Source organism: Gossypium arboreum, chromosome 13 (genome assembly GCF_025698485.1).
Source record: "Gossypium arboreum isolate Shixiya-1 chromosome 13, ASM2569848v2, whole genome shotgun sequence".
Taxonomy (NCBI): domain Eukaryota; kingdom Viridiplantae; phylum Streptophyta; class Magnoliopsida; order Malvales; family Malvaceae; genus Gossypium; species Gossypium arboreum.
Genome location: NC_069082.1, coordinates 110,867,664 through 110,892,178, shown reverse-complemented (window position 1 = coordinate 110,892,178; position 24,515 = coordinate 110,867,664). Strand labels below are relative to the sequence as shown.

General features: G+C 36.4%; 2 protein-coding genes across 2 annotated transcripts; one reads left to right on the top strand and one right to left on the bottom strand.

Annotated features, from left to right (window-relative positions):
• Positions 1-1,286: 1,286 nt before the first annotated feature.
• On the top strand, positions 1,287-3,169 carry LOC108462510 (GDSL esterase/lipase At5g55050-like). The gene is made up of 5 exons (XM_017762452.2): positions 1,287-1,641; positions 1,943-2,073; positions 2,151-2,378; positions 2,463-2,712; positions 2,783-3,169. The coding sequence occupies exons 1-5, from the start codon at positions 1,371-1,373 to the stop codon at positions 3,001-3,003; spliced, it is 1,101 nt and encodes a 366-aa protein (XP_017617941.2). The 5' UTR covers positions 1,287-1,370; the 3' UTR covers positions 3,004-3,169.
• Positions 3,170-3,344: 175 nt separating this feature from the next.
• Positions 3,345-5,463, bottom strand: LOC108462934 (uncharacterized). The gene is made up of 5 exons (XM_017762849.2): positions 5,219-5,463; positions 4,581-4,737; positions 4,460-4,510; positions 3,976-4,068; positions 3,345-3,641 (listed from the first exon to the last, which is right to left on the bottom strand). The coding sequence occupies exons 1-5, from the start codon at positions 5,362-5,364 to the stop codon at positions 3,582-3,584; spliced, it is 507 nt and encodes a 168-aa protein (XP_017618338.1). The 5' UTR covers positions 5,365-5,463; the 3' UTR covers positions 3,345-3,581.
• Positions 5,464-24,515: the final 19,052 nt, after the last annotated feature.

Below are 24,515 nucleotides of genomic sequence, written 5' to 3'. Positions count from 1 at the left end.
CTTTGCTTTGCTGCCAAAACCCCAACACAATCTTGGTTCGGATTAAGGCTTTTAGGGGCTGACTGGCAATGGTCTTTTTGGTGTGCAATCGGCATACAAGTTGGCGGCGAGTTTAGATGCAAACCAGCAAGTTTCCGTTAAGACAGGTTGGATTAGGAGGCTTGATTGCCCTGAAAGATTGCATTTTTTCATTTGGTTGGTGTTCTTTGATAGATTAATACCAATCAAATGAGAGTGAGGAAAAACATGACCAACAATGCTTCTTGCTTGGCTTGCGGCAATGCTTTGGAATCAACTTCTCACCTTTTTCATGATTGCAGCATCTTGAAAGAGATATGGTCAGGACTGCAGGTGACTAGGTTGCAACCCGACTTCTTCTCCTCAGATTTCTGAACCTGGTTAGAAATAAATTTCACGGAAAAGTAGTTGTTAGCTGATCGGATTCCTTGGGGGTGTTTTACTCATCACTATCTTATGGGGTTTATGGAAAAATAGAAACAAAAGAGTTTTCCAAGGTATAGTGCCACAAGCTTCTTCTGTTTTAGCTGTGCGCATAAATTTGCAAAAGAGATTGGTGATTTTTTGAATTTATTGGTTCACCGAATTGCTAAAGGACCAACATGGACGCAATATTGGTCGAAGCCTCCAGTGGGTTGTTTCATTTTGAATTCTAATGGTTCAGTGCAGGGTAGTCGAGGATTTGCGGTAGCTGGTGGCTCAATCCAAAATGAGAGTGCTGAATGGATAGAAGGTTATCAAATGAAGATCAGGCTTACAGATAGTTTACAAGCTTGGAATACGAAGATTGATTGTAGAAATTGATGCTTTGCTGGTGGTGAATTATCTTAATAAGCAACATGCAGACGAGCATCCTCTTAATACTTTGATTATGAATTGCTGGCAGCTAATTAATGAAGGTTGGGTTATGGAGATCAGATACGTTTTCAGTTGTGCCCATCAGTCGGCTAATCTAGCACATGCTTTGGAGGAAGATGGAGTAATCTTGGAGTCCCCCTAAGAAGTTTGATTGGGAATGCTGTAATTCATGTTTAAACTTGTTTGTTACTTTGTTCGATGTACCAAAAAAGAAGAAAAATTAAATTTTAATATATATTATAAATAAAAAGTTTGATAATATTATATAGTTCTTCGAATTACTTGAATTTGACTCGCTCAATGAAAAAAAATTAAAACGAATGAAACAGTTAATAAAATAATAAAGTTCTAATTATAATCCTTAACCGTTTCAAATGCTAAAAAAAGGTGCGGAACCTCCTTACATTTCTATAAAATCACGTCAAATTATGCATTTACAGTATATATCCCCACCTTGACTCTTCTTCTTCCTTTCCTTTCCCTTTTGAGCCCTAATGAAATCAATGGATAGCAGAAGAGTTTTGGTGGGGAGGAACATCATGTTCTTCTTCCTCATCTGCGTGCTTGGTTGGTGTTTGAAGCTGTCGGAAGCTCAAATGGTGCCGGCGTTATTTGTTTTCGGGGACTCCCAAGTTGATGTTGGAAACAACAACCACCTTTTCTTTTCCATTGCCAAGGCTAATTTTCCTCACAACGGCGTTGATTTTCCGACCAAGAAAGCAACCGGAAGATATTCTAATGGCAAGAATGCAGCAGATTTTCTGGGTAAGTATCACATACACAAGTTTCAATGTTTAAGTATATTCACATTTTTGCATCATATACCTTTTTCCGATGCCATAATTTCGTCCTAAATATTTTTATGGATAAATATCCTTTCTTATAATGGGAAGGTAAAACTTTAACCAAATCTCCATAATCATTATATACATAAAAAAGTATGTAAAATATTATCCATTCGTTGCTTATTTTTGTATCTTTATTTCTAGGCTGACAACTACTTAACAATTTCCACATTAATACTAATGGAATTAACATTTGAATCCTACGTGACAATATTGGGCAGCTGAAAAATTAGGGTTGTCAAGTTCACCAGCATATCTTTCTTTGTCAAGTAACACGCATGCATCATACATGAACGGTGTTAGCTTCGCCTCCGGTGGTTCCGGAATCTTGAATACCTCCAGTCAAGTTCTCGTAAGTATATAGTAAGCTTATATCGAACATATGACCTTCAAATCTCTCCAATTATACCATTTCTTCTGGTTTTGTAGGGGCAATCCATACCTCTTTCGGATCAAGTGAACAACTTCTTATCAGTGCATAAAGTCATGCTGCAGAAGATGGGAACTGATGGTTTAGAAAAACATTTTTCCAAGTCTCTTTTCGCCATTGTTATTGGTAGCAATGATATCTTGAATTACTTTGAATCCGAAAATGAAAAGGACACCCCGGAACATCTTGTGAATTTAATGGTTAACAACCTGAAAGCAGAAATCAAGGTAACTCTTTAATCCATTATTCGACTCTCGGAAGGTTTGATCTAGATCTAACTGCTCCAACTTAACACATCAATGTGTGGGCAGAAATTATACGGATTCGGAGCGCGTAAAATTTTGGTGTCAGGTGTTGGAGCAATAGGGTGCGTACCAGCACAAAGAGCCAAGCACAGCACCCATGAATGCAATGAAGAAGTAAACATGTGGGTAGTTAAGTACAATGAAGGGCTTAAAGAAGTATTAAAGGGGCTGAAATCAGAACTTCCAGGCCTAAACTACGCCTTCCTCGATTTGTATGGTATCATGCAAAAAGTCATCCGAGATCCATCGGCTCACGGTAAAAATACATCACCACCTTGTTATTATTCATATTTTCATTGGGGGTCTTAATAGTTGGAAATTGACAGGGTTTAAAGAGGTACGAGCAGCCTGTTGTGGCCTTGGGGAACTGAGAGCAAAAATCCCTTGTTTGCCATTTTCAAGCTACTGCCCCAACAGGGCAGATCATGTTTTCTGGGATTTATACCATCCAACTGAGGCAATGTCTCGCATTGTTGCGGATACTGTTTTCGATGGCCCTTCCGAGTACTGTGTTCCCATGAATGTTCGGCAATTAATTGCTGCTTAAGTTTTTTTTTGTGGCCAAAAGAACATCAGTAAATTAATGGCCGGGGGGGAGATCGAGGCCTTCACCTCACACACACAAGCCATGTTGCAAATACTAGTGCTAATCCACTAATGTATAATGATTATAATGCTTAAAGACTGATTGAATTTGGATCTCAATTAAACAACTTCATGTATTCATACGCATCTAACAATCAACCCAAATCACAAAACATAAATCATAACTCTCATTGGACATTTCTTAATATACTAATTTCATTTTTTTAAATTGATTGTGATAACATTTTTTACCATCTGAATGCAATTTAAGTAGAGGTATGAATCATGGATGAAGGACGGGACTGGAGAAGAGTAAAAGAATTTTATAAGTGCCGAAAAATTAAACACGAGACATGTGAGAATCTATCAAGTATGTTATAATTTACAATGACTTCAGTCACAAGGCAAAGACCCCAAGCAATTATAATACTAGAACTTCACTGGGTTCAAAGTACCAAGTCATCAACGGTCTGCTTCTTCACTTGCACCGTTATTATCATATTCTTTCTGTTTACAATCGACAAGGTTACACATCTCATCCTAACTGGAGGTTCTCATGAGGAATGCTACAATACAACCCAATATAGACCCAGCAAGAACCTGAACCAAAAACAAAGTAAGAACAAAGTGAAAAGCAAGGCAACATTAAACTCTTTTGAGAATGCAATAATGGTGATGACCGAAACCATTTTTAGTCGTGTTTGAGAAACTTAAAAACTTATTTAAGCAGTTTCAGTATGAGGACATCCATAATTAAAAAGTTTCATCCCCGGTTGTTACTCCATACTAAGCATATAACAAGTTGGCATCTTAGATAATTAGGGCGATTGCTTCTACAAATGGTTTACCATTGCTCAATGTTTTTCACTAGGCTTATATCTAATTCATGCATCCAACATTCCATGTTCAATTTCTGCTCTTGCTAGCTTCATACCTGAAGTGGCGTATGACCAAGTGAATCTCGTAACGGTCTGACGCTGGAGACAGGATGCTCAGGAGGTAGCTCGCATACAATTTGGTTGAGTAACTGCATAATATAAATGATTAATTCATTTATTGAAAACAATATGAAACTGACAATTGTCAGCAGGTACAAATAAAAAGCACCATCAAACCAAATCAGCTTACCTAGCTGCAGTCATAACAGATAACATGGAAATGAGTAGGAACCAAAGAACTTCTAAGTTATGATGACACGATAAAGAGGAATAATCATACTAGAAATTCATTCATGGATAAATATATATATACACATGTATTATTGCGAGAATCGTATCTTTTTTCATAAAATTTGTACAAACGTAAAGGATTTTTATCCAAGAGTTATCCCCCAAACTTGGGCAGATTGCCTGAGAATAATGAGGTGAAATCCATATACAAAAGAATAGAGTATGGCGATTAACAGAAAAAATTCTTACTTCAGCCTGGCGACCAGCATGAAGTCTTACACCGCTAGCATCGTACATTACCTGGCAAGAAACTCAAAATGTTAACCAAAGAAACCAAAACGGTAATATACTAAACATAGGGAGTACATACAACGCATGCCAAAACAAGCGCAATGGCAAATGCTGATCCTCCAAGCCCTTCTTGCAATCCAATCGCAGCAGCAAGAGCAGTCACGGTAGCTGAATGTGATGACGGCATTCCACCCGAAGCAACCAACCTTCTAGAGTCCCATCTCTTCTCCTTGTACCTGCATGTCTAAAAGGATATACTGAAACACTGAGAAAGAACACGCACACGGATACGAAAACAACAATAGCAAGCGAGTAGATCACACCTTTTGCTTGAACTACATGTCATCACAGCCATAAAAACAATAAACAAACATCAAGGGAAATATTAGTTCTACTTCAAGCATCACTAATGATTCAATGATTAAAAATTCCACGGCATTTATAATCAATTATAATAAACATTTTTCAGTTGATCACTCATTTCATTTATCTAAAAGTAAAAAAAGAAAAAAGCTTTAAAATATTAAAATAATATCAAAACCTTCAAACCATTAATTATTCTGCAAACGGAAAGCTACCCATTTCAATCCACTCAACAACCAAGACAAAAACAAATGAAAATTTCCAATTGAAACATGTTTCTAAGATATGGGTCCCTTCTATTTTCTTATTTTACCTCATTTTCTAAGTGATTAGATGAAAAAAAATGAAAAATACCAAGTAGTGAAGAGCTTGAGGAATTGAGCGAGCGCGAAGGCAAAGAAAGCGGAGAGGAGGGGGACGTTGGAAGGTATAACGGATGATGTGGATGAGATTGATCGGAACCTCGCCGAGGCATCACCGACCGTCATTACTTCCTCCATTGAAACCCAGCGATTGCGTAAAAGATCGAAACAGAGAAAAAGAAGTTAAAACCGGTTTTTGCTGTAAATAAAATTTTTTATTTATAAGATTTTTTATTTAAATCCTAATTTTATTGTAGCCTTTATTCACAATTTAACCCCTAAACTATACCCATTTTTTCATATTGGTACTTAAATATTTTTTTTCCACATATTGGTACCTTAATTTTAGGGTAAACTATTAAAATAGATACTTTTGTTTATCTCAGGTTGCATTTTGTCACTTCCGTTATCATATTGTAACATTTTAGTCATTGAGCCGTTAATTGCCCTTAACAGTATAACGATAAGCTTACGTGGCATGTTAAATCATTATTTTAAACAAAAATTTTAGGTTAAATTATACAATTTATCCCTATATTTTTTCATTTTGAGCAAATTTTTTTTTTATATTTTTTAACTTTCTTTTCTTTTCTTTTTCCCTTATTTTCCATTCTCTTTTTTTCTCCTCTATTTTCCTCTATTTTCCATTTTTTAACATAGTTTTTCTATGTTTTCTATTTGTTAAAACTAGTTTCTATACTTTTATTTTTTTTGAACAATTTAATTTTTTTCCTTTTATTTTTATTCACAATTGTCTATAATAAGCCAAAAAAAAAGATTTAAAAATTTTTATTCTGGGTTTTCATTGAAGATCAATACAAGATTTTTTAACTTTTTTTCTTTATTTTCCATTCTCTTCTGCTTCTCCCTCTAATTTCCTCTGTAACACCTTGATTAATTTATCCTTGTTTCTATAAATAACTGACACAAATATCTGACTGCTTTAGTGGTTAAGTATTCTGGATGTGTGTGTGAGATCTCACTTTTGCTAAATTTTGTTATTTTTCTAATTCTAACTCTACCCTTATTAAGTGGGTTTTTATAAGATTGTCTGTTAATTCATATTAGAATGGGTTTGCTGGTTCGAGTGGTAAAGGTGTTGGTGTGGTGGAGGTCCTGTGTTTGAATCCTAGTGTTAGCGAATGTGTTATTTTTTTGCTCTGTTATCTTATAGAGTTTCGGTGGAGTTGGGATTCTGAGAAGTGGTTGTTAGTGGGATACTGGGGAGGAATTTGAGGGATTTCTGATAACTTATCTGATTTTTATTTTATTTTTTCTAAATTTTCTCTCTCTTCCAAAATTCTCAAAAGAACTCTGACGTTAATTTTTTGCCTAATCTTTGTCACTTTCTTCTTCCTTTTTCCTTTCCATCGATTCTGCTTCTCGTCTTTTTCTCTACTGTCGTGATCCCGTATCTTGATATTTAGGTTTTTTTAGTGCGTTTGGTAAGTGTGGTTAATTGTTTTGGTTTGTAAATCATTGGTTAATGGGGCTCGTTTTGTGGTTTAGGAGAAGTTCAAGGGGCTGGTTGCTGCTAATCAGCACTCTAGTTGTACAAAATCATCGTTATTGTTCGAAGGTAAGGGTTTTGGTAGTTTAAACCCTATCTCGTTGTAGTTTGGCTTAGTCTTGTTTTAAACAAATAATTTAGTGATATGTTGGACAATGTTAGGAGCTGAGTGGCTCGGAGGTGTTTCGACAAAGCAGAATAACTGTTCTATCGAAGCCACACGGGCGTGTGGCCACCTGTGTGCAAGACATAGGCATGTGGTCACTCGTGTGTAAGACACGGGCGTGTGGTCGATGAAGACATGGCCGTGCACAAGACATGGCTATGTGGTGGGTGGAGTGTGGCCGTGTGGGCCACACGAGTTAGGCTAAGTTGGGCTTGTGGCCCACATGAGCGTGTAGGTTTTGGGCCAGGTTGTGTGGGCCACACGGGCAAGGCCAATCTGGGCATGTGGGTCCATATAGGCAAGCCATACGGGTATATGGGCCAATTTTTCTGAAATTTTCCCTAGGGTCGCATGGGTCGTTCCAATCGATTGTGGGCCTATCGCAGGGTCGATAAAAGCTAACCGAACCTTAAAACTGTGGAATCTGCTAGGCTAATATTCTGTTCTGAGTATGATACTATTGTGCATGATGGATTAGTCTGCTAGATATGTATATAACTGTTATTTGTATTTAGGCATGTTGAACATGTTTAATCTGTAAATTCTGTATCTATTTTTTGTATCTATTTTGGGGTGGGATTTGTATATGTAGAGGAAGTGCTTTGTATGGCGATCATCACCTATATTCTGGCAGCTTGGCTGCACATTATCTGATATGTGTCGTAATGGCTCGATATGGTGTGTAAGGTTGGGTGGGTGTTTTAAACCCCACATGGTGTGATGGGATGGTTAGAGATGATGTGTAGAGGATGGGGGTAGGATTCTGATTATCTGATCTGTATACCTGTATCCGTTATCTGTATCTGAGATGGACATGAGTCCGAACCTATATCTGATTATATATATATGAGATTTCTGTATTTTTTGCATGTCTAATTCTGTTGGGTTACACACTGAGTTTACGAAAACTTATAGTTGTTTATCTGTTCTGTTCAGGTAATCCACAGACTTAAATGGATCGGTGCGGTGGGGACTCAGCGGTGACCGCCTGATTGAAAACTGATTTACATAGTAATTTACAATTCTTATTATTTATATTTCTGGTTTTATTTGAGAGTTTGTAATTTCTGGGACTCTCTAGACTGAACTGTTTGGTTTTTAACTGTTGATTTTTAGGTTGTTTGATAGTTTGATTGCTTTGGTAAAATGTTTTATGGAAACAACGGTTTTACGCAAATAAAGATTTTCTAAAAAATGCGAACTAAATTTTCGAAATAGGATGGTTTTCAAAAGCCTCCACTGTAAATTACGTTTAAAGCCTCCGCTGAAAAACTGAAATGGTTTTATCGTATTGTATTCGTTTTCAAACCCATTCTTTGTGACAGCTCCAGATACGGCCATAACATCTAGGCCAGGTTTGGAGTGTTACATTTAATGGTATCAGAGTCAGGTTGAAAAACTCGGGCTGTGAATTTTGGGTTCCAAAATTGTGATTTAAAAAGAATTGGTTTTCAAATATTTTGGATAATTTGAGAAAGTATATGGTACACCGAGTCTCCGACGCTAATCCAGTAAGTATCTCTATACTTAGATAGAACTATCCTGAAAACACAGTAGTTAGTACTTTCTGAAGCTGTACTGAAATAGTTAGAGATTGAAACTTCTGAAAACATCTTTGAACTTCTAATAATTTATGCATAAAATATCTATTAATAAATACTAGCACTGATGTATAAAACTTTATAATGTAGATAAATTTGAAATTTACAATGAGCGCACGTGAAACTTACTAATGTTGTACTCATTGCCGTAGTCGAGCCCGTAGGGGGGCTAGAGCTGAGCCTTCTTCTCTGGACAGTATGCCAAATTTAGATACGAGTGAGACGCTAGTTTTGCCTGCTATTGAGACTTGGTCTCAAAGCCGTTCGGCTAGGGACGACGCACTGACTTAGGCTACGTTGAGGATATTGGAGAGGGTCTCTAGACCCTATTCTGGATCTGGGGGTCGAGGGTCAGCAATTGAACGACTTCGGTTGAATGGAGCTGAGCTGTTTAGAGGTGTCATTAGAGTCTCCCCTACTTTGGTCGAGTATTGGTTGGAAGCTACTGAGAGGATTATGAATGATTTAGACTGTACTTCCGAGCAGTAACTTAAGGGTGCAGTCTCATTGCTTCGTGATGAGGCATATCAGTGGTGGTTACCAGTTGAGAAGGGTACTCAGCCTGAATGTCTGAACTGGGATTTCTTTAAGACCACTTTCCATAGTAAGTATGTGGGGGCAAGTTATGTGGATGCTCGTAGGCATCAGTTCATGAATCTTACACAAAGTGATAGATTAGTGGCCGAGTATAAAGCTAAGCCGCTACGCTCGAGGCATGGTGGCATCTGAGTATGAAAGGTGCGCCGGGTTTGAGGATGGCTTGAGGGATAACTTAAGGGTACTGATTGCTCCGCAGAAGGAGTGAGAGTTCGCAGTTCTGGTTGAGAAGGCGAAGATCGTCGAGGATATTAAGCGCATGAAGCGCCAGATTAGGGATCGAGAGAGAAGTGAGAATAAGAGGGATTAGAGCCTCTAGTTCTGTTCAGAGGCCTTAAACAAAGGCCAGACCTGATGGGCTGGTTAGAGTGGGGGTTCCTGTTGGTCCTACTGGGATTTAGCCTTATGGAGACTGTGGTAAGTGCCATCTAGACGAGTGTTGGAGGAGGATTGGGGCTTGTTTGAGGTGTGGGTCTTTAGAGTACCGTATTAAGGAGTATCCACAGCAGACAGATCAGATGTAAGCTTCAAGACTGAGTTCTGTACAGCCCCAGAGGGCAGTTTAGTGGGCTTGTGGATCGGCTAGGGGTGGTAATGGTATAGGCCGAGGACAGAGAGCACTGGGCAGAGGTGTTGGTCAGCAATGCAGCCTACATTGGTTTATGCTGCTCGACGCCGAGAGGATAGAGATGCTCCAGATGCTATGACCGGTACGTTCTTAATTTTTGATGTACTTTATACTACTTTAATAGACATAGGTTCTATGCACTCCTCTGTAGCTAATTTTGTATCTGAAAACCTGAGAATTTCTGTCGAGAACACTTCTAGTAAGATCACTGTATTGAGTCCATTTCAGCAGTCTATTCGGGTTAATAAGCTTTATAGAGATGTTCCGTTAGTGGTGCAATGGATTGTTTTTCTGGGAAATATGAGGGACTTTCTGTTTGAGGAGTTTGACTTAATTTTAGGTATGGACTGGTTGGTTCAGCACCGTGTTAGCTTGGACTGCACATCTAAAAGGGTTATTCTGAGGACTGAGGATGAAAAAGAGGTGGTTGTGATAGGTGAACACCGAGATTATCTGTCCAATGTGATCTCTGAGCTTGTGGCTGAAAAATTATTCAAAAGGGTGTGAAGCGTATTTGGCTTACGTCAGTGTTTTTGCTTCTAGGGACTCTTTTATTGGGGATATCAGAACTGTGAGGGATTTTCTGGACGTCTTTCTTGAGGAGTTACGGGTTTACCTCCTAATCTAGAAGTTGAGTTTGGAATTGAGCTTCTACCGGGTACAGTTCCGATGTTCATTACTCTCTACCGAATGGTACCGAAGGAGCTTACTGAGCTTAAGGCTCAATTTCAAAAGCTTCTGAATAGTGTTTTGATCCGTCTTAGTGTGTTTTCATATAGGCACCTATTCTGTTTGTGAAGAAAATGGATGACACCATAAAGATGTGTATCAATTATCAACAGTTGAATAAACTGACTTTGAAAAACAAGTATCCACTTTCGAGGATCGACGATTTGTTTGATCAATTTCGAGGGGTTCTGTGTTTTCGAAGATTGATCTTCGTTCTGGGTATCACCAGTTGAGATTTAAGGAAGTGGATGTTCATAAGACTACGTTTAGGACTCGTTATGAACATTACGAGTTCCTAGTTATGCTTTTTAGTTTGAAGAATGCTCCAGCTGCATTCATGGATTTAATGAATCGAGTCTTTCAGTTATATTTAGATTAGTTCGTAGTGGTTTTCATCGACGATATTCTGGTTTACTCTAAAACTGAGGATGAGCATGATGAGTATCTTAGAGTAATACTTCAGACTCTGTGAGAAGCAACTCTACGCTAAGTTGAGCAAATGTGAATTCTGGTTGCGTGAGGTGACTTTTCTAGGGCACGTGCTTTCTGCTGAGGGAATCTGAGTTGATCCTAGAAAAATTGAGGATGTGCTTGAGTGGAAACAGCCTAAGAACGTATCTAAGATTCACAGTTTTTTGGGTCTAGCAGGATATTATCGGTGTTTTGTCGAGGGGTTCTCTCTGATTGCAACTCCTTTAACTAAGCTTCTTTGTAAGGGTGTTCCTTTTGTCTAGACTGATATGCAACAATCGAGCTTGGAGAAGCTCAAGTCTGTTCTGACTCAAGCTCTTGTTCTGATACAGCCTGAATCTGGTAAAGAGTTTGTGGTCTACAGTGATGCATCGTACTTCGGTTTGGGATGTGTATTGATGCAAGATGGAAATGTTGTGGCTTATGTGTCCCATCAACCTAAGACACATGAAGGGAATTATCTGACGTATGATCTCGAGTTGGCTGTCGTGGTTTTTGCATTAAAAATCTAGAGGCACTATCTGTATGGTGAGAGGTATATTATCTACACTGATCACAAGAGCCTCAAGTACCTCCTTACTGAGAAGGAGTTGAATCTTAGGCAACATCATTGGATTGAACTGCTCAAAGATTATGACTACACGATAGAGTATCATCTTGGTAAGGCCAATGTGGTGGCCGATATTATAAGTCGTAGAGCGATGTTTTATTTAAGGGCAATGTTCACTCGACTTAGTCTGTTTGATGATGGGGAGTCTGTTAGCCAAGTTGCTAGTTAAGCTGACTTAGATTGATTCGATTCGAGATAAGCAGTTAGGGGATAGGTCTCTAGGTTTACGGTTACGTCAAATTGAGGGTGGAAATACTTCAGATTTTGGGCTGAATAATAATGGTGTTCTATGCTTTTGAAGTTGGATCTGTGTGCCGTGGTAGTAGATCTTGAGAAGTCTCTAACCTCACAATAGTTCGGGTAAATAGGCATTTACAACGAGTGGAGTTTGAACCTTTACCTGAGGTATGTTTTTCCCACGAAAAATATGGCCACTTTTAAACTTCGTGTCTTTCCTCTGTGATAGATTGGAGCAGCGATAATGGTAGGGAAACTTTTATAAAATCGATAGCCAGCAACATAACTCCAGTGTAGATGGGAGAAGGGTCAGTAGCCATGGATAAAGCTTTTGGTCCTTCAATGGTGGTTGGATGCAAATCTCGACGTAAATCGGATAGAAATTGAAGGCCATGGAAATTTAGGGCTGGACCGTTGGAGGGGTTTGGCACTAGGTAAGGAAATGGGGTTTTGGGCCAGCTTGTGACATAGATTGGAGAAACGATGTAGGTTGTGGCACAGGCAGTAAAATGGTGTGGGCTAGCACTAAAGCATAACAGCTACCAAGCTTGTCCTCTGTGGGTTCTGAGCCTCAATAGGCAGTAGGCCTTTCGCTAGAGATTAATGGATCTTAGCACGAGTTGGGTCAGGTTGCCCCTCCCTTGGATTTGGGCTCCCATGGGGTTGCGGGCTTGGTGGAAAAAATCCCAAATGCTCCTATTTGTACCACTAAAAATGTCGTTAATCCCATTTTTGAAGGCCAACTTGGGGACACGGTTAATTTAAGTTCTAGTGGTCTTAGTCCCAAATGGCATACAATGGTTAACTTTAAAGAGGATTTGGATAGCATTTTGAAAGCTAAAACGGGGAAGGAGGTTCAATGACATGTAGGAATTCTTCTAGCATTTCTTGAACTTGGTGTTGATAATAGAAAAGGAAGTGGGCACAATGGAAAATTAATTATTAAATCTATCCGTGGGCGTAGGGAGAGATTTAAACCTGCAAGTAGCTCGCGAGTCTCTCTTTCAGAAGCTATGGGTTCTATGGTCGCACTTATTAGCACCCAAGTGGAAATTCCTTTAGGAAAATTAGATGGCCATGCGAGTAGTGCAGAAGCTTTTGTTACTCTGTAAAAGAGGTTAGTTCTTTTTTTTTCTTATCTTTTTTTGTGAATTTTTCTATTTTTTTTGGAATTATCAAGGATGTGCAAGTTCGAAATTTATTCGGTTTTTTTGGGAATACAATTGAGAACGTCGAGCAGATTTGATAGGTTTATTAGAAACAAGGGTTAGTGGAAAAAAAAGCTGATTTGGTTATTTCTAAGCCGGGGTTTCAAAATTCTCACCTTGTAGAAGATGTTAGGTTTTCGGGAGGCATCTGGATTGGTTGGAGGGACTTTATTAAAGTAGAGGTCCTTAAAATTCATCCTAAATTTATCGTAACTAAAGTTTTTGTCAGCCCCTTCAAGTAGCTTTTAGTCTCCTTTGTGTATGGCAGCTTGAATAGTTAGAAGTGGAGGCATTTATGGGATTCTTTGAAGGATTTTATTCCCTTAGGTGGTCCTCATGGGTAGCAATTGGTGATTTCAATGCTATTCTTTCTTCGAATAAGAAAATAGGGGGAGATTTGGGGAGAAGAGGTGCCCTATATTTGGGAGTTTTATGGATTTCTCTCAGCTACAGGATTTGGGGTTCTGGGAAGCACAGTTCACTTGGTAGATAGAAGGAATTTTTGAATGCCAGGATAGGGCCATTTGTAACAGTGCGTGGAGTGCAAACTTTCCTAACTTCTTGGTGACGCATCTGCCACACCTCAAATCTGGTCATAGGCCCTTAAAATTTCTCCTTATGCAGGAGCTTCAATTCTCAAGGGGGATACCATTTCGCTTTTTAACCGGTTGGGTTGAGCACCCTGCTTTTTTAGATTTGTTAAACAGATTTGGAATGTGTCCGCTATTATGTCGGAATTACAATCCAAGTTTACTGATCAGGTTAAAAGTTGGAACAATGAGGTGTATGGCCATATTTCTACCCGTAAGAAGATTTTAACTCGTAAGTTGCAAAATGTTGAGCTAGAGCGTGAAAGGACAAACTCAAACTATCTTTATCAAGAGGAAATGGATATTATCGAGGAATTTGAGACTGTGGTACATCACAAGGAGATTCTTTGGAGACAAAAGGTGCATTGTGATTAGTTGGTTCTTGGTAATCGCAACACAAATTCTTCCACACATGTACTCTGAGAAGATGATGACATGATAGAATTTCTGCTTTAAAAATTTTTTTAGGTGATTGGGTTATGGATGACGAGCAATTGAAGATTGAAGCAGTCAACTTCTATTCCAATTTGTATGGGGAGCATTCTAGGCCTAGGAAAAAATTCCCTTCTAGTGCTTTCCTGAGACTAAATGATGGTGATCTTAATTTTCTTAGTAGACCAGTGATTAATGAGGAAATTAAAAATGCCTTTTTTGCAATGGCACCCTTAAACGCTCCAAGGAGCAATTAGTATCATTCCCTGTTTTATCAGAGTAAGTGGAAGCATGTTGGGGACTCAGTTTGTAAGTGAGTTAGAGTGGTTTTTGAAGGTCAAAACATTGATCCGAAATTAAATAATTCCCTAATTGTATTTATTCCGAAAGTTCAGAATCCAGAGGACTTCTCCCAATTTCGACATATCAGTTTAAGCTCGATCCTTTATAAATTGGTCATGAAGGTTATCACTAATCACTTTAAAGTGGCGTTTCCGAGAACTATTGCTCCTGAGTAAACTGGGTTCATTGTTGGGAGGAATATTACTGATAATATTGTTATCGCACAAGAAGTCATTCATTCTATGAGGTGTAATTAGAAGAACAGGAAATGGATGGCTATCAAAATTGATCTCAAGAAGGCTTATGATCGAGTTCGCTGGGATTTCATAGATGTATCGCTATAAACTATAGGTATTCCTATTGTTTTTTGAAATGTTATTATGTCTTCAATTTCTAGCTCCACTATGCACGTATTATGGAATGGTATACCAAAGCAGAAGTTTCGACCTGTTAGGGGAGTTGGTAGGGGTGTCATTATCTCCTTATCTTTTTATTCTTTGCATGGAGTGGTTGGGGCATAGTATCCACAACGCTATTGCGGTAGGCACTTGGTCCCCTATTAGGCTGGCTTGTGATGGGCACCTTTATCTTATCTTTTCTTTGTTGATGGCCTGGTTCTTTTTGGTTATGCTAATGATAATCAAGCCCAGATCATGAAAAACATTTTGAAGGCCTTTTATGCCTTTTTAGGACACTGGGTCAAAATGCAGAAGACTAATATTTGCTTTTCTAGGAGAGGTGTTTAAGCAGTTTTTTTTGGTTTTCAACAAGTTACTAATTTGGGGCATTATCTTGGTGTGCCACTTTTGCATGATAAGGTTACTAACAGTACCTTGCGCTTTGTGGTGGATAGAGTGCATAGTAAATTGTCTAGCTGGGACGCAAGACAACTCTCCTTTGCTGGTAGGATTACCTTGGCACAATCAGTTCTGCTTTTGATTCCTAGTTATTTCATGCAAACAATGATGGTTCCCATAGGAATTTGTGATGAGATTAAGCGAATGGTTAGAAGATTTGTATGGGGGTCACATAATGGTAGCTCTAAGATGGCATTGGTTAGTTGGGAGTCAGTGTGCCAACATAAGCCCTATGGAGGGTTGGGCCTAAGAAAGTTGGAAAATCATGATACTTTATTTATGATGAAGATGGGTTTTAACATTGTTTCAAATGCTAGTGCCCTTTGGATTCAGGCTCTTCCGATAAAATATAGAGTTTACAATAGATTGTCTAATAAAGTATCTAGGAGTCGGTGTTCTTTCCTTTGGAGGTCTATTTCTAAGGTATGACCCCTCCTTCGAGAGAATCTGGTTTGGTCAGTTGGAGATGGGAAGAGTATCAAATGTTGGCAAGATTCTTAGATTCCTAATTGTGGTCATTTACTAAATACTATTCCTTCCTCTGCTAAACTTAATTCAGATTGTTCTCTTAGTGATTTGATTGCAGGTAATGGCTCATGAACTTAGATTTTTTTAGTTTATAGGTGTTAGAGGAAATCATTGATAGTATTGTGAGTGTTCCTCTACCATATCCTTCATCAAGTCTGGACTGGATTATGTGGGGGGGCACCTCGATCGGGACATTTTCACTCAAAAGTTCATATTGGAGGGTTCATGAAGGCACCTTGAATACCAAAAAAGGGTTTTGGAGGATACCTTAAAAGTTTAAAGGTCCTCATTGGATCCACTTCTTTATTTGGCTTGCCTTAAAGCAACGGTTGCTTACAAATGCTGAAAGAGTAAGGCGAGGTTGTGGGAGTAGCAGTGCGTGCGGGTTTTATTAAAATTTTTTGGAGGATGTGGTGAATATATTCAGAGATTGTCCCGGAGCCATAGAAATTTGGGATAAAATCATTCATCAACAAATTCTTTCTGGTTTTTACTCTAGATCTCTTCTTGAATGGATGACGAATAATTGACAGAATCAGCTAACTTCCTCGATGGGGGGAACTGATTGGTCTTTCCTCTTTGGGATTATTGCGTGGTGTATTTGGAAGAATCACAACTCCTTTGTTTTCCAAGGCATTTCGTAGAGTGCTGAGGAAATTATTAAAATCTCTTTCGATTGGGCTAAGCAATATTCCTTAGTCTCTTCGATCTCTAATCTTGAAGCCCAAAGCTATCTACCTAATTGATCTATATCTAATAGTTAGGTTTGTTTAAACACTGATGGTTCAGTTAGGTTTGATGAGGGCTTTGTAGCAGCAGGGGGTTGTGTGAAATACCATAAGGGTGAACGAATTATGGGGTTTGTGAGATATTTGGGTAACTGTTCAGTATTGGAGGTAGAGCTTTGGGAGATTTTGGATGGGCTGAACCTTATGGTCGATAGGTGTTTTAAGAAGGTTATTTTTCAAACTGATAGTATTGAGGCCATTAATGCTATCATGGAAGATGCTAGGGGAATCTCCAATTCTACCATTATCAGAAGAATCCATTAGATGCTTAAGAAGGTTGAGCAGTGGAAAATTCAACATGTCCTCAAGGATGATAACCTAATTACAGATAGACTAGCTAAGAGTGTTCGTAATAGGAGTCTAAGCTTAAGGTTATGTAACACCCCTTACTCGTACCCGAGGCCGGGATAGGGTATGAGGTGTTACCGGACAAACATAAAAACATTAAACTGAAATACAGGCCATAAAATTTCATTCATATTTCAAAACGTTCATTCACTTGCACATAGTCCCCTATTTAAGTCTACGAAGCCCAAAACATACTTTAGAAAGGGTTTGGGACTAAACTGAGAACGTACAAAAATCTTGGAAGTTTCATGCTTTAAGGCTCCACACTGTGTCCCAAAGTCGTGTTCCACACACTACCGAGACACATGGTCGTGTTTACTGCCTGTGTGGAATATACCTAGGCTATTTTCCAAGCTTTGGTCAACCTTAATCTCTTACACACATATACAAAATCAAAAGCATATAACATGGTATTCATTTAATGATTAAATATTCTCAATTAAACCACAAACATAGCATTTGTATGTCATCATACATGTGTCTCTCATACTCATTTTACCTTGTTTATTATAGTACCACTTATACATTTATACCAAGATTATCATCTTACCAAATATCTTCAGCTTCATCATCAAGCATTCATATTTAAAACTAGATCATATCTTTATAAAATACCACAATTCAAATGCGCAAAATAACATGTTTGCTTGAAACATTTCAATTCAACTCCATACCCAACAAGCATTACAATGAGACTAGTCAAATATATATATATATATACATGTCATGATACATATCATTCTCTTTCTGTTTTCTTATAAACACATATCATTTATTTCATTGTATCAATATTTCATATACCATAGTTTCCATGTATTCCACATATATATATTTTCCTCCTCCTCCTCTCCATTTCACATCCTTAATGTATATAGCATTCTTGTAAGTACGATTTCATAATTTACTAATAAATGCTCACATCAAACTATCCACATGATTCATAGTCACTTACTTATTTATAATTCGAGATACAGAGCTCCAAATTAAGATCTGTAAATTTCCCCTGAAACTAGACTAAAATATATTTCCACCATAAAATTTTCATAATTTTTGGTTAAGCCAATTAACACAGTTTATTCATTAAAATTTCCCTATTTCACTTTCCTACAGCTTTTGACCTCTCTTCACTAAAATTAATTATCTCACAAAGATGAACTCGAGATAATGTTCTTGTTGATTTATCTTGAAAATAGACTCATTAGGGATTTTAAAAATATAAGTTTAATCCTATAATTATTTTTATCCAAATTGTTTTAACTTTCCAAAGTCAGAACAGGGGATCACGTAATCATTCTGAACCAGTCTCACAAAACCATAAATATCTCAAAATATAGAACTCTTTTTCTTGCTCTGTTTCTTTGATATGAAAATAGACGCATTAAGCTTTAATTTGATATCTCATTCAGTCTTTGATACAATTTCTACTATTTTTAGTCATTTTTCAAAATCATGTCACTGCTACTGTCCAAAACAGTTTTATTGCTAATTCACTCTTTCACACTTTCTTTGTATTAACCTCATTTTAACATACATATCACAAATCATTTTCACCACATTTCATACATCACAAGTATATGCCCATGATCACAAGGTCACCATGAAATCATCCTCATGTATTACTTACTTGTTTATAACCTTACCACATCCTGGTCACTTAATGAACACATCATTCACATAACCAAGTTCCTGCACTTATTCATCACAAAACTCACAAAGCAATACATAGAGAGTCTCCTGTTGAACACTTCGGATCTACCTCGATACTTGGTTGTTTCAGCACATAGCTCCACCCATCATATAGTTCGGCTTTCTTGTAGACATGGTGAACACTCAGTACCACCCATGTGACCTAGCCAATTTATCTCGTAGCTCTCTTGTCTACATTGTGTCCTTCACTTGGAACCAGGCATGCGACCTAGCTACATATATCCCGTAACTCTCTTGTCTACATGGTGTACACATAGTATCACCCATACGACCTAGCTACATAATAATGCCTTGTAGCTCTCTTGTACACATGATGTGCACCCAGCACCATACATGTGACCTAGCTACATACTATCTCAGATCATCCAATCTTTCCAAAGGTTCAATTTGGGATTTCTCTCTTTTCCAACAATTTCACTAATCAAGTAATTATCCACAAACATATTTCCAATATTATTATAAAATATCATAATACAAGTAATATTGATGTATTACTTACATATAAACTTACATCTCATTTAATATCAAGGCAATAACATTAAATTACACATTGCCTTATTAAAAATCATATGAACTTACAATTTCCCATAATATCCATAATCATAGAAATCACATTTATGTATGATAATTCAATGTACTTCATGTACCATAGAAATATTTTTAAATCAATTCATAAATTTGGCACTATAATTATTTAATTTAACATAATTCAATTAATTCACTAAACTTAACTTTCAAATATAAATTACTGACATTATTGTTGTATTATTATCATACCAACTTACATACTTTCAACACCTCAAAATTATAATAAATATATCAATTTTACATTGAAACATGCATAAATTAATGCTTATTATACATATGAGCTTACCTCGATACTAAAACGACCATTTTACCAACTTTCTCAATTTTTAATTTTTCTCAAATTCTAGATTCAAATCTTGTTTTCCGGGATCTAAAATATCATATTTTACTTATTTAATTAATGTACTATTCAAAACAGTCCTTAACTCAAACTTTAGCAAAATTAAAATTTTTCCCCTAAACTTTTGCATATTTACACTTTTGCCCCTAGGCTCGGGAATTAAACTTCATCCCTTATTCTTATGTTTTAAGACATGCTGATCACTTTTCCCTTCTATGGCAACATCAAATTCTCACTCTAACATATACTTATGACTATTAGGTATTTTTACCGATTAAACCCTTTTACTCGTTTTCACTCAAAATCGGGTAGCACAAGTTGTCTAACATAATTTAAAACCTCATATTCTATCATAAAACAGAAAAATAAACACATTACACCTATGGGTATTTTTCCAAATATGAACCCTAGCTTAAATTATTGCTAGAATAAGCTTAATCAAATTATCGGGATTCCAAAAACGTAAAGAACTTGAAAAACGGGGTTAAAACGGACTTACTATTGAGCTTGGAAAGCTTGAAAACCCGAGCCATGGCTTCCCCCAAGCTAATTTCGGCCTCCATGAAAAAGATGAGTCAATTTTGGCTTTATTTTCCCTTTTTATTTCTTTTAATTACCAAATGACCAAAATGCCCTTCCTTACTAAACTTTCAAAAATTCCATCCATGTCCAATTTTTGTCCATCACTTAGAAATTGGTCAAATTTCTATTTAAGACTTCCTAATTAATATTTCAAAGCAATTTCATACTAGAAACTTCTTAGAATGCAGGTTTTGCAACTTATTCAATTTAGTCCCTAACATCAAATTGAATACTTTATGCATAGACTTTCTTCATGAAATTTTCACACAATCATTCAATCATATCATAGACCTCAAAATAATCATAAAATAATTATTTCTATCTCAAATTTTGTGGTCCCGAAACCTCTGTTCCAACTAGACCCAATTTTGGGCTATTACAACTCTCCCCCCTTTTAAAGATTTTCGTCCTCGAAAATCTTACCGGAGTGAAGTTTTGTATCTTTCTCATAATTTCCAGCATTACTAACTAATTGTTTTCAAGACGATACTTTCAGAAACACTCATCATCAATTTCAATCCCAAGATAACTCGATCAACTCGATATTTCTCCAACTCATCCTTCACTTGTCACCATTCTCGGTCTCGGTCATATCTATAATTATTTTATCACCGAACTCTTTGATTCCACACTTAGGAACATAGTCAACATGATTCTCATGAATTTTCATTATATACACCTCATCGGTAAGGGGTGAGGTCGTCTGATCTCTAACTCGATTCGACATATATCTATATGACACATTTTTTCATTATCCACATATGTCATTATAATCATACTATCCACTTCAAACAATTTATTATTCATATCAGTCTAACATAAAATTTCCAATTATCTCATTTCAAACAAGTGCACTCACTCATACATTCTATGAATTTTGAATAACTTTAGTCATCACATTTACTAATTAATTTAGTCAAGCATTCAACAGCATATGTAGGCCAAACAAATATGAATAAATATATCGCTATATAAACTTTCATCTCACATATTATCACATATACATATATCACGAATTCTTATTCATACCTTCCCAAGTTTAACACATCATAGCTACACTTTATTCAAATACTTCAATATTACATTAAATGGTCAGATGTAGCTCGGTTGGAGAATGCTTCATTTTAAACAAAATGATCCTCATTAGTGTCGGGAGACATTACACTATTACATATTTGTGGCATGTATAACTAAACTCTCACACTTGCTATGTTAGTCCGAGAATCGACTAATCCTGCTTTGATACCACTAAATGTAACACCCCTTACTCGTACCCGAGGCCGGGATAGGGTATGAGGTGTTACCGGACAAACATAAAAACATTAAACTGAAATACAGGCCATAAAATTTCATTCATATTTCAAAACGTTCATTCACTTGCACATAGTCCCCTATTTAAGTCTACGAAGCCCAAAACATACTTTAGAAAGGGTTTGGGACTAAACTGAGAACGTACAAAAATCTTGGAAGTTTCATGCTTTAAGGCTCCACACGCCCGTGTCCCAAAGTCGTGTTCCACACACGGCTGAGACACATGGTCGTGTTTCTGCCTGTGTGGAATATACCTAGGCTATTTTCCAAGCTTTGGTCAACCTTAATCTCTTACACACATATACAAAATCAAAAGCATATAACATGGTATTCATTTAATGATTAAATATTCTCAATTAAACCACAAACATAGCATTTGTATGTCATCATACATGTGTCTCTCATACTCATTTTACCTTGTTTATTATAGTACCACTTATACATTTATACCAAGATTATCATCTTACCAAATATCTTCAGCTTAATCATCAAGCATTCATATTTAAAATTAGATCATATCTTTATAAAATACCACAATTCAAATGCGCAAAATAACATGTTTGCTTGAAACATTTCAATTCAACTCCATACCCAACAAGCATTACATTGAGACTAGTCATATATATATATATATATATATATATATATATACATGTCATGATACATATCATTCTCTTTCTGCTTTTCTTATAAACACATATCATTTATTTCATTGTATCAATATTTCATATACCATAGTTTCCATGTATTCCACATATATATATTTTCCTCCTCCTCCTCTCCATTCCACATCCTTAATGTATATAGGATTCTTGTAAGTACGATTTCATAATTTACTAATAAATGTTCACATCAAACTGTCTACACGAGTTATAGCCACTTAATTATTTATAATTCGAGCTACAGAGCTCCAAATTAAGATCCGTAAATTTATCCTAAAACTAGACTCACATATTTTTCCACCATAAAATTTTCATAATTTTTGGTTCAGCCAATTAGTACAGTTTATTCATTAAAATTTCTCCTGTTTCACTTTCTAACAGTTCTGACCTCTCTTCACTAAAAATTAATTATCTCACAGTACAGAACTCGGATAATGTTCTTGTTGATTTACCTTGAAAATAGACTCATTATAGATTTTAAAAATATAATTTTAATCCTCTAATTATTTTTAATCAAATTTTTTTGATTTTCTAAATTTAGAACAGGGGATCACATAATCATTCTGAACCAGTCTCACAAAAACATAAATATTTCAAAATACAGAACTCCTTTTCTTGTTCTGTTTCTTTTATATGAAAATAGACGTATTAAGCTTTAATTTGATATCTTATTTAGTCTCTGATACAACTTATACTATTTTTGGTGATTTTTCAAAATCACGTCACTGCTACTATCCAAAACAGTTTTATTGATAATTCACTCTTTCACACTTTCTTTGTATTAACCTCATTTTAACATACATATCACAAATCATTTTCACCACATTTCATACATCACAAGTATAGACCCATGATCACAAGGTCACCATGAAATCATCCTCATGTATTACTTACTTGTTTATAACCTTACCACATCCTAGTCACTTAATGAACACATCATTCACATAGCCAAGTTCCTGCACTTATTCATCACAAAACTCACAAAGCAATACATAGAGTGTCTCCCGTTGAACACTTTAGATCTATCCTCGATACTTGGTGGTTTCAGCACATAGCTCCACCCATCATATAGTTCGGCTCTCTTGTACACATGGTGAACACTCAGTACCACCCATGTGACCTAGCCAATTTATCTCGTAGCTCTCTTGTCTACATGGTGTCCTTCACCTGGAACCAGGCATGCGTCCTAGCTACATATATCCGTAGCTCTCTTGTCTACATGGTGTACACATAGTATCACCCATGCAACCTAGCTACATAATACTGTTTTGTAGCTCTCTTGTACACATGATGTGCACCCAGCACTATACATGTGACCTAGCTACATACTATCTGTATCATCCAATCTTTCCGAAAGTTCAACCGGGATTTCTCTCTCTTTTCCAACAATTTCACTAATCAAGTAATTATCCACAAACATATTTCCAATATTATTATAAAATATCATAATACAAGTAATATTGATTTATTACTTACATATAAACTTACATCTCATTTAATATCAAGGCAATAACATTAAATTACACATTGCCTTATTAAAATTCATATGAACTTACAATTTCCCATCATATCCATAATCATAGAAATCACATTTATGTATGATAATTCAATGCACTTCATGTACCATAGACATATTTTTAAATCAATTCATAAACTTGGCACCATAATCATTTAATTTAACATAATTCAATTAATTCACTAAATTTAACTTTCAAATATAAATTACTGACATTATTCTTTGTACTATTATCATACCAACTTACATACTTTCAACACCTCAAAATTATAATAAATATATCAATTTTAAATTGAAACATGCATAAATTAATGCTTATTATACATATGAACTTACCTCGATACTAAAACGACCATTTTACCAACTTTCCCAATTTTTGATTTTTCTCTCATTCTAGGTTCAAATCTCATTTTCCGAGATCTAAAACATCATATTTTACTTATTTAATTAATGTAGTATTCAAAATAGTCCTTAACTCAAACTTTGGCAAAATTACAATTTTGCCCCTAAACTTTTGCATATTTACACTTTTGCCCCTAGGCTCGGGAATTAAACTTCATCCCTTATTCTTATGTTTTATGATATTCTGATCACTTTTTCCTTCTATGGCAACATCAAATTCTCACTCTAACATATACTTATGACTATTAGGTATTTTTATTGATTAAACCCTTTTACTCGTTTTCACTCAAAACCGAGTAGCACAAGTTGTCTAACATAATTTAAATTCTCATATTCTATCATAAAACAGAAAAATAAACACATTACACCTATGGGTATTTTTCCAAATATGAACCCTAGCTTAAATTATTGCTAGAATAAGCTTTATCAAATTATCGGGATTCCAAAAACGTAAAGAACTTGAAAAACGGGGTTAGAACGGACTTACTATTGAGCTTGGAAAGCTTGAAAACCCTAGCCATGGCTTCCCCCATGCTAAT

Coding starts and splice junctions, on each gene's coding strand:
- LOC108462510 (XM_017762452.2), top strand. CDS start 1,371: ATGAAATCAATGGATAGCAGAAGAGTTTTGGTGGGGAGGAACATCATG. Junction 2,074..2,150: donor ATACCTCCAGTCAAGTTCTC/GTAAGTATATAG, acceptor CTGGTTTTGTAG/GGGCAATCCATACCTCTTTC. Junction 2,713..2,782: donor CCGAGATCCATCGGCTCACG/GTAAAAATACAT, acceptor GGAAATTGACAG/GGTTTAAAGAGGTACGAGCA.
- LOC108462934 (XM_017762849.2), bottom strand. CDS start 5,364: ATGGAGGAAGTAATGACGGTCGGTGATGCCTCGGCGAGGTTCCGATCA. Junction 4,511..4,580: donor CGCTTGTTTTGGCATGCGTT/GTATGTACTCCC, acceptor GTTTCTTGCCAG/GTAATGTACGATGCTAGCGG. Junction 4,069..4,459: donor ATGCTGGTCGCCAGGCTGAA/GTAAGAATTTTT, acceptor TATATTATGCAG/TTACTCAACCAAATTGTATG.